Here is a 10,922-nt window from a genome sequence, read left to right as displayed (position 1 = left end):
AGCCCTTCTATATTATATTCCATTCGTTTCGCCATTTTTTTTTCCTTTACTATTTTCGGAAGTCGCGAGCAAGAAATCGTTTTTGGTGTAATTCATGCTTGTCTGAATTTTCCAGAATTTTTATCAAAATATCTCCCGGTCATGATGTAATACCTGTTTCTTTTTATTTTTAATTTAAATATTTTGCGTGTTTCGAGATTATTTTTTTTTTTAAATAAGCAACAGGATTTTCTAGTCAAACAAATAGATCAAATGTATTTATATATGGCGGCTTTCATTCCTCGTATTAAAATCGTCGGTATTTTATTATTTAAATATTATATTATTGATTTATACTTAAAAATGTAAGATATAGACGTTATAAAAGTGATATCTTGAAACCGTAATAGTGAAGAGTCATTAAGAAAATAAGAATTTGCAGAATCATTGAGATAAATATAGATTTTATTCGAAAATATTTTGAAATTATTATTATTTTTATTTTATAAAAATAATGTAGGGAGCGCTTTATAAATTCAAAAATTTAAAAATTCAAATATTCATTACCTTAAATGTTCATGACCGTTATAAGAGAATGAATTATGTAATTAGCAACGGAGAATGGGTCTAAAACTTATATATATCTTTAAAATTAATTAAATTTAATCTTTACATAGTAAATTAATGTTAAAATTATCTTTAATTAATTTATAAATCTCAAAAATTAAATTTAAATTTTTGAATTTGAAAATATTTAAATTTCTTAACGTCATTAAATTATAATTAATTTCGTCATATAAATAACCCAGCTTATATTATATATATTTATAATTTTAAATTAAAATTATAAAGTGATTTAATTAATAATTCCTTTATAAGTACGCAGACCTTTGGTCACGTGACTTAATTAACATAAGCACGTGATTAGCCGAATAAACGGGATTTGATTTATTTAAAAATGACTTTAAATTAATCAACAAGTCTAATTTTCGTCTGGTAATAACGAATAGTTGTAATTTTGAAATTGACCCTTTCTGATCTTTTGAACTTTGACAAAAGACATTCATTATCATTATAGTTAAAACTCGGTTCCACGCTTACCTTATTCGAGCGTTACTGATATATTATTATTCATAATATTTTTAAAATGAGTGATTTCTACAATAAAGCGTGACAACTAAAACAATAAATTTACTAAATTAAATTTTAAAACTTAAGATTAAAACTTACTAACTCGTGCTGCCACCTAGTATAAGGAATTTAAGTTATACGAATATGCGTTACGAATGTAAAGTATTTTTGCACCAATATAATTAATATTTATGCCAGTCAATAAACGATTTAAAATTTTATTATTATTATTACTATTAAAGTTACTTTTATTTAAATAATAATCTTTCTGATTTTTATTACAAAAAAAGTATTTTTCAGTAAACTTTTTACCACCACTTATTAAATTCCATTGACTTCACTGTAAAAATTAATTTAATGCAAAATAATAAAGAATATAACTATTTTTAAAACTCATAACAACATATTAAATGAATTTATATTATTAAAACTATTCTAAAAATTTTATTTAATGATTTAATTATAAATTGTTAGCAGTATTTTTTTTTCCTTTTTTGCACCACCTGGCGTTAAATTATATAAACTAGAATACATCGAATTCCTTTCATAATTTTATTTATAATTTATTGTAAAAAATTTAAATTAATTAAAAAATGTTTTTTCCACTTGATTAATTTTTCTATTTCGTGAATTTTATCAAAAACATTTCGGTTTCTCAATTGATAATGGATTGCCTTAGGTGGCAGTTTCGTTTTTTTCTTAGTTTTTTTTTAATTTTGGAATAAGCATTTTCGAATTTTAAAAAGTTTTCTTCTAACTTAATTTTAATAATGTAAGTAAATGAAAAATTAATAAGACAAATATATTTATTATTATTGATGACGATGTTCTGTAGCTCGTAAATGATTTTTAATCGCCTTATTGTCGTGTAGGAAAACCACAAGTTACAAATTTTTAAATACTATTTAAAACGAATAAATATAATTTCTCGATTGGAAATTACGCCTAACTTTTCTACATCTTTATCAATTAATTAAAATATAATTAAATACTGAAAAATGTAAAATACTTTTAAAAAATCTATATTTAGTCTTTCAATAATGTGACGATGTTGATTGATATATTTACGCGACGGAAAATAATCCAGTTTCATAACGAAGCAGAACATTATAACAGTAATTTTGTAATATATCTGTTTGAATTTTCCGACATTTTTGCGGAAAGTATCGAAAATTTCAGAATATAACAGTTTATGCATATCTTATAATTTCCTACATACCTATACATGTTCTACTTCGTAATGAACACGAAACTATTTTCCGTCGCGTATGCAGATTAATAAACATGTGGTCATTTCTTATTGTGGGAAAGATCATAGACATGCTTTCACGTGTAAACGAAGTTGCATTTTAACCGTAACAATTTTTGTTATGGCGTTTTCGTGTTCTCTCGTCTACTGGTTTTGTTATCTTAACTCGTCAAGCCGTTTAGCATCTTGGTTATTGAAACTAATGGGTTACTGATACTGTAATACTGCTTGCTAACGAATAAATAAAGCGTACTTTCAAAAATTTAAACCGGAAGTCATGAAGTAAAAGGCGGCGGAAAAAAAACAGTACCTGTATTTGGTTAGCTACACGAAAACAGCTTACAATATTTAAAAAATTATTCTACTTTATCCGTGTTTCTGATTGGAAGATAAATGTAAACATTGTAGAACAGGTACTGTACATAGGCAGGGGGGTCTCGTGGGGGTAAAGTCCTCTCCTAATTTCGGCAAAATCCTATGCGGGTAGCAAAACGACGGACGGAAGGCCTAGGCAATTATCGTGTCAGCCATTAAATTCGAGGAATAAGGCCCCCAAAGAAAATTCTGGCTACGGGCCTATTGTAGGCCCGTAGCCAGAAACGCAAATAGATGTTACATAGTGCCAGACTTCTTAACTTTACGATCGGAGGTAAGTGGTGAAAACGGATTTTACAAAATTAAAGGAAAAATAGCGTTTTCGTGTACGGGTGTCCGATAACTGGAAGGCGTCATCATTTTAGAAAACGAAGGGTCGAGTGCACGTCTGAGACTACCTCCTCCATTAAAATAGTAAATGATGGCATGGATAAAGTTTGGACTTTGTGGAAACAGCAGTTCTAATAGTATTCGATAGCTACGCAGCTAAATAAACGAAACTGTAGTTCAGATAGCAACGTTTTTGTCAGTGATATTCCAGTAGGCAGCACTCATATATAGCACGTTCGAGCTAACCGACAATGAAAAAAAAGTGATCTGAACATTTTAAAAGTTGGGTTTGACGAACGTTTTGCCTTCAAGCGGACCGAATCGTAGTCATCATTGATTGATTAATTGGAACAGGAAAATAATTGAAACGTTCAGCGAATTTCTTACGAAAGCGCAGACGTTGGTAAAGAAATGCGAATATGGTATACTAGAAAGCCACATACAGTACTGCGTGATCAAGTTGTTAGCAGAAACTGTCCTTGACTTAACAAATGTAATGATATGCAGAAATTAGAAGACTGCAACTCTTCAAATATGAGGCATGAAGAACCGAATGTTGATGAAAAACAAACTGACAAGGGGACCTTACGGTCTCGGAAATTCAGTTCGGGATGAGACTTTGCAGGTTAGTAGTATACCTCAAGGGTGTCCACCCGGAAGAATTGTAAAGCGCACTAGTAACAAGATTCCGAGAAAAAAAGGCTCTAAAGTTTTAAGCGCAGCTCATATACCGATCGATTTTACACTATGGCAGTACCGCGAAATGGCTGAGCCTGTAGCGAACTCGCTGACCACGCATCTAGGTTCGATTCAACCTTCGGGTAACTTTTTTTGTTTTAAAAATTGTAACAACTTTTAAATAAAGTTAACGACCTAAAAATATTATCAATTAAATCATAAATAACTGTCAACTTTCACACCTGGGAGCTAATTATTCCGTGAGTTTTCACAAGTTACTTGTGAAAACTCACGGAATAATTAGCTCCCAGGTGTGAAAGTTGACAGTTATTTATGATTTAATTGATAATATTTTTAGGTCGTTAACTTTATTTAAAAGTTGTTACAATTTTTAAAACAAAAAAAGTTACCCGAAGGTTGAATCGAACCTAGATGCGTGGTCAGCGAGTTCGCTACAGGCTCAGCCATTTCGCAGTACTGCCATAGTGTAAAATCGATCGGTATATGAGCTGCGCTTAAAACTTTAGAGCCTTTTTTCTCGGAATCTTGTTACTAGTGCGCTTTACAATTCTTCCGGGTGGACACCCTTGAGGTATACTACTAACCTGCAAAGTCTCATCCCGAACTGAATTTCCGAGACTGTAAGGTCCCCTTGTGAGTGTAGTTTAAAATAAGTATAAAGCTAAAGTAGAAAAACATAAATAAATATAAAAAAAACACCAGAATATAAAGAATTCAAATGCAGGCAATATAATAAGAAGCACAAGTATCAGTTGCACAGCTTTTTTTTTAACTCTGTCCTATGGGCAATAAGGTAGCCTTGTTTTATCAAGCCTATTATGGATTCAACGCCCACAATTGGGCAACTGGGTGGTGAGGGAAGGTTCCCGACATATCAGGACGGATCACCCAAAAAATTCCCGGAATTTTTTTACCCATCTGGATTTGATCCCGGTTCTCCCAGTGAGATAGGCTGAATCTTAACCACTTGACCATTCCAGTGTTGACTTGTCCAGCTTATGATAAATTTGCATCAAGTGTAAATTAAGAGGGCACTTTACATATTGTTGCTGAACTATGCAAGCCACAATACAAAGCATACATGTTAACTACTGAAGACACAGAACAGTGAGTTCTATATTGACACAACCACTCTGAAGTGTATCAATGTTAAAGTGCATGACAAGGCAATTGATGACATTGCTATGCCAGAGTGAGCAAAAAATTAATTGGACATGGGAGTGCAATGCAATGGAATTCCAAGTCCTTGATCTTGAAACTGCTCAAGCTATTATGAGTGAGCTGCAGTTAGCCTTATAGTGACTGATTGTCAGAAAGACAGGATTTGCATATGCATTTATCTGAAAGTAGATTCTGCAGCATTACTACCCCCCTGCAGACAACTGAAGCGATTGCAACTAGGATACATGATTCAAAATACTTTACATTGCTGGTTGGCAAGTAGTAGTTTTTGGCAGATTCCTGATTGAGAGAACTAGGAAGTACTTCACAATCAACACCTCTTGGGATGGTATATATTCCATCAATTACCATTTGAAATTGCTTCTGTATTGAAAATGTTATGGCAAATTATCAGCCAACTGCTGGAAGGTAAAGACAAGTGTGCAAACCTATTGATGACATTTTGGTATACATAGAAATGCTGAAGGAACTAAACATGCTTACTAAGTGAATCATTCAAAAGTTATACCAGGCTGAACAGAGATAACGTTAATTCTACATAGAGAAAGTACAATTTCTGAGGTTATGTCATTACACCTGAAAGTTTATAAATTGATTATTTAAAAGAACGAGCCATTGATCAGATGAAAAAACACATCAGATGTGAAATCACTACAAAGATTCTTAGGCATGGTGAACTATTTGGCCAAACTCATGTTCAAATATTTGGAGTTGACAGACCAATTTGCCAGCTCTTGTCTAAGAACATTGAATGGCATGATCTAATGAGCATGATACAGCAGTGCAGATCAAGGAATCCTTGATCTGCACTGCTTTTGCATTCTATGATGTAAATGCTCTGATAACACTGTTAGTTGATACCAGGTCAAATAACTGTAAATGCAGTTTTACTGCAGAATGGGAGATCTGTTGCAAATGCAATACTGACTCTCATTGCAGTACAGAAACATTATCTACAATCTAGAGGCATATGTTATTAGGTTTGGCTATATGATGGCAATGGATACATTTATGGCAAAGAACAACTGTACTTACTGATCACAAGCCATTAGAATCGATATACGATAAACCATTACTGGCAGCTTGATTGCAACTTCAGAAAATCTTGTTTGATATCCAGCCATATGCAGTGAGAATAAAATATGTGCTGGGCAAAGATCCCTATACTGGATGTATTTAGTTGTAACTGTGAAGTGAGTGTTGATGCTGATTATTTCAAAAATGAGTGTTTATCTTATCTTACTAATGTCAGAGACAACATCAGAGAAGCTGAAAAATGCAACAACAAAGGATGAAGAACTACAACTTCTTACACAACAACTGCAACAAGAGTGGACTTCAGATGCCAAAATAACACATTAATTGAAAAAGCTCTCTATGTAAAGATAAACTATCATTGGCAATGTTCTAAAGAATGAATGATCAGTCATACCTGTCTTGTTACATAAGAAATATTTGCAATGAATATACCAAAGTCAACTGAGAATACAAAGCTGTCTGAACTGCACTAGCGTAGAAGTTTTCTGGCCAAATATAACAGCTGACATCATCAACTGTGTTAAGCAATGTCTTACATGTGAAATTCATCAGCATGATAATGATAAAAAACCAACTGAGCTACTCAACCTTGGCAAATTGTAGCAAGTTATCTGTTTGAACTACAAGTTTATTATCTATTCATTATAGACAGCTATTCAAGTTTCTATGATTTCCTAATTCTGACAGACATTATCACATATACTGTTATAGACAGTCTGAAACAAGTGTGCAATTTTTGACACCCCTGATGAACTCTTAACTGATAATGGATCACAGTACAGCTCATTGTTTTGTTTGTTTGATACAGCATGGGAATTCACTCAAACGTGAGTCCAGGATATCCCAATCCAATAGACTAACTGAGAGATACTCCAGACTGCCAAGCTACTTCTTAAAGAAGTGCAAAGCAAACAATTCAGATATATACCTATCTAAGTTTCACAAAACCTTTCACTTTTTTCTAGCAGTTTCTTAATCCATAAGAGAACAAACCTTTCATCCATTTTAAATGGCCTTTTTCAGGTTCTATAACATTGGAACGTCAGTATTCGAATGACGTCATTCAAATATTTGTTAACTGACGTTCCAATGTTATAGAACCTGAAGAAGGCCATTTAAAATGGCCAAAACGTTTGTTCTCTTATGGATTAAGAAACTGCTAGAAAAAAGGTGAAAGGTTTTGTGAAACTTATTTAAAGTTCTAGCTTTCCGTGCATGGAATTATATACCTATCACTTCTGCATACATAAAATACTTCACACCCTAATCTATCTAACCAGATAAGTGTTTAATTGGAAGACCTATGAAAACAATTTTGCCTATTGATACTATGGATTGAACTAATCAGGTACTGTACAGTACACCAGGGCCATCAATTAAAATGTTTAAAACAGAAATATTATGCTCACCATTCATTCCATGTATAAGATTTAAAAGTTGATGATCACATTAGAATTTGCCAGTTTCATTGTCAGTGAAGTGGAAACTATTACAGCAAATCATAAATCTCCTAGATCAGTAGTGATGGCACTAATCAGTAGTGATCAATTAATGATGGCAGAAGACTACATCAATACTATCATCATGTCCACAAAACCACTGCCAACATCCTTACGCCACAATGCCCTGTGCTCTATATCACAACTTATCACAAGATCATACTTACAATACCACCTGCATAACCTATTACACTATTTAGAGATACAAGTGATACCATATCTAACAAAGGACATTACATAAATGATATCTATCCTGTGAATTTATCTGTAGTTACTTTCAACATGTGAAACATTTGTTGCATGTGTTTGGACATTTAAAACTAATATTTACTTAAATAAAGGAAGGCTATAATATGTTTCTTAAATAAAGTGTTTCAGATAATGCTGAGTAAATGTTAGACGGTGCAGAAACTAAACATATTAAACTAGATGTTTATGACTGTGTCATGGTGTTAAAGTGAATGTTACAAATTTGGGCTTTGCAACATCTGTAAAAAGATCAGTAAATGTTAAATGTTATTTAATCTCTGAGTAAGCAATCACAAAAAATAATGCAACTATTTTGAATCAGTATCAAATTTTAAATAAATTTTATGTTTATTGTATAATTTCTTTATCACTCAAATAATCCTTACTCTACTGCAAATGTGTATTTAGATATATTCAAGAATGTACTTAAAAAATAATTGTCAATTGCATAGCATCAAGTAATTCATTATAAAAATATGTTATTATTATTTAGATATTATATTATTAATATTTTAAATCATAATAAGTGAGAAATATATGTCCCTTTATATATCCTTATAATTTACCTTATACTACTTACAAGTAAGTATTATAAGGTATATATATTTATAATACAAAATTGAATAATCAGATTGTATTATTTATTTATTTATTTGATAATTATTAAAATTACAGATGAAATATAATGAATAACTGCAAAGAATTGAAAACTTTAAAAACTTCAAAAAACAAACAGATGTGCATTTCTAAAGATAATAAAGATAAATTAAATAAGAGAGAGCATCAAGATGAGAGAGGTGATTTGGATTATTTATTAAATAACAATTTTTCAACTTTTAATATTGGTGATTTTGAAAATAAGTTTAAAAATATATGCACCTATTTAAACAAAAATGAATATGCAGAGATTGCTACCAGTCCAGATGTAATAGATAAAGAATACAGTTCCAAAAGGAATCTCAGAATATCTGTTCAGAAAACAGTTAAGAATGTAGACTATCTCGAGAAGTATAGTTTTCAATTATCTATTATTCCTTCTACAATAAATAACATTGTTTCTAAGCAAAAAGAGAACTTTTCTTTTGGTTCAGATTTTGATATTTGTAAAAACAAATCTAGACACAATGATGATGCTTCATTTGAATTATATCCATTTATTTCTTCAGAAGTTTTTTTAACAGATCTTAATTTTCAGGAAGTAAATAATTCTGATACAGAATCTCAAAAACTGAAGCAAGACATTTGTAAGAAACAAAAGTATGAATTTGCCACAGAAGCAGACCTAATTACTTTTAAAGAAAATAGAATGACTACTAAAAAGTCTGATATATTAAAGCATGGAAAATCTGAAACCTTTGGAGGAATTTTTAAGAAAGATATAAAAAAGGTCTCTCTTACTGCAAAAGATATTCAAGATTCTAAGACGCCATTGTCTTATCCAGAGGCAAAAGAAAAATGTCTCAATCAATCTAAATACAACTCAAAATCAGATAAATGTTATAAAAACTTATTGCATAAAAATCCTGCACTTAATTCAAATAAAACTTCAACAGCTACTAGAAGAAATTTTCCATTGCCTAGCAAAAAAATTAAGCCTAGAAATGTTATTGCATCATTTATTTCAAAGAATCAAAATCAAAACTCCACAAATGAATCTATTTTTGAAATACATTCTATTAATTTGAAGAACAAAAATCTGAAATTCATAGATTATAATTTCAATAAGCAATTTAATGCATTGAATCCTGATGAATTTAATGATAATATAGATTCAAACAATAAATTAGGAAGTTTTCTGACATCAGAATTCAAAAAGGCAAACTCTGAATTTTTCATTCAAATCAAAAATTTTTTAAATGAATTTAATGGTGACTCCTATGATCTCCATGAAAGCTTAACAAAGTTTTATCAGAAATTGCAAAGAGCCAAAATCAAGTTTAGAACTTCAATTGTAATTAAAAACATAACTATACAATACAAAAATTTTTCAAAAGTATTCAACAGTATATCAGAAGAAGATGTAATAGATATGACTAGCAATTATTTTTCTAAATACTTCAAGGAAGATCAGGGACACACAATGACTATTGAAATGAATAAAGAATTTGAACTCTTCTTAAAGTTCAACATAAAGTTTAAAGAAAAAGATGAATTTTCAGCAATTCTAGATGAGAATAAAACAAAATATTTATCATCAAAATGGTTTACTTTGTTTAACTTAATTTATCAACTGAACAAACAAACAAAAGTTTGTCATTTCTACAAAGAAATATTAAAACTTAACAATTATTATATAAATCATAACTTCCAATTATATAAATTGGATTCTATGAACTGTTTTATTGTTGATGTTAAAGTGATTGAATTTTTTGAAAGATGCGACTATCTTCGTTTAAAAATTCAAGGCATCGTTGATTCAAAATGTGGAAAACACAAACCAATCGTCATCATCAAAGAAACCAGGTTATATTACAGAGAATATAATAAAAGGTATCAGTAAATTTTTTCTTCAATAATATTAAATTTAAATGGTTATTTATAATTTATTATTCATTATTCTTTAGAAAGAGAATCAAAAATGATGAAAAAGCAAAAATAAAAATATTTGAAATAAAAGAATATTCCCACAAGAATTAATGCAATGTTTGCAACTCACAGAGGTTGTTTTTATGTAAAAAGTTTAGATTGAATTTTCTATCAGTAGCTACAAAAACAACGTAAAATCTTTTAAATGTATAAATCAAAATTTTATCTATAAATAAATTTTAATAAATTACAGTATCTGTTATTTATAAATTAACATATATTTTGCTTTTGATGAACATTTTATAACATTAACAACAAATCAAAAAGAGAGAAAAACTCAAGTATGTCTTTTAAATATAAACTATGGAAATCTATATTTGCAATTGCCAATCCATATATTTTAATACTGTCTTTAGTATATAGAATTATCAATAATTCTCGCAATTTGAAAATAAAGTAATAATATACAGGTAACCCCCGTATAACACTGCACTTCTATAGTATGGATTCACTCTAACACGGTTTGAGAATTGGTACCATCCCCGTATAACACGGTACTGTTATAGCACGGATTCACTCTGACATGGTTCGAGAATTGGGTAAAACCCTCGTACAACAGGAAATGTAATAAATTTTTACATACTTAAGTAATAATAGTTCACGAA

General features: G+C 30.3%; 1 protein-coding gene across 5 annotated transcripts; it reads left to right on the top strand.

The window, feature by feature from the left end:
• The first annotated feature begins 532 nt into the window (after nt 1–532).
• LOC111617940 lies at nt 533–10,459 on the top strand. Of its 5 annotated transcripts, none has more exons than XM_023359333.1 (4): nt 566–583; nt 8,407–8,528; nt 8,927–10,221; nt 10,296–10,459. In XM_023359333.1, exons 2-4 carry the CDS (start codon nt 8,520–8,522, stop codon nt 10,366–10,368), a joined length of 1,377 nt encoding a protein of 458 aa, XP_023215101.1. In that variant the 5' UTR covers nt 566–583; nt 8,407–8,519; the 3' UTR covers nt 10,369–10,459. The 5 variants fall into 5 exon arrangements, with proteins under 5 accessions (XP_023215097.1, XP_023215099.1, XP_023215101.1 ...); XM_023359334.1 differs by lacking the exon at nt 566–583 and adding an exon at nt 591–604; XM_023359329.1 differs by having other exon boundaries at nt 533–583; nt 8,407–10,221.
• The last annotated feature ends 463 nt before the right edge of the window (nt 10,460–10,922 follow it).

This window comes from Centruroides sculpturatus, unplaced genomic scaffold (assembly GCF_000671375.1).
Source record: "Centruroides sculpturatus isolate CEXI.00-Female unplaced genomic scaffold, Cexi_2.0 scaffold57, whole genome shotgun sequence".
In the NCBI taxonomy this organism is placed as follows: domain Eukaryota; kingdom Metazoa; phylum Arthropoda; class Arachnida; order Scorpiones; family Buthidae; genus Centruroides; species Centruroides sculpturatus.
Note: the sequence above shows the minus strand (reverse complement) of the source record. Positions and strands in the feature narration are given on the sequence as shown.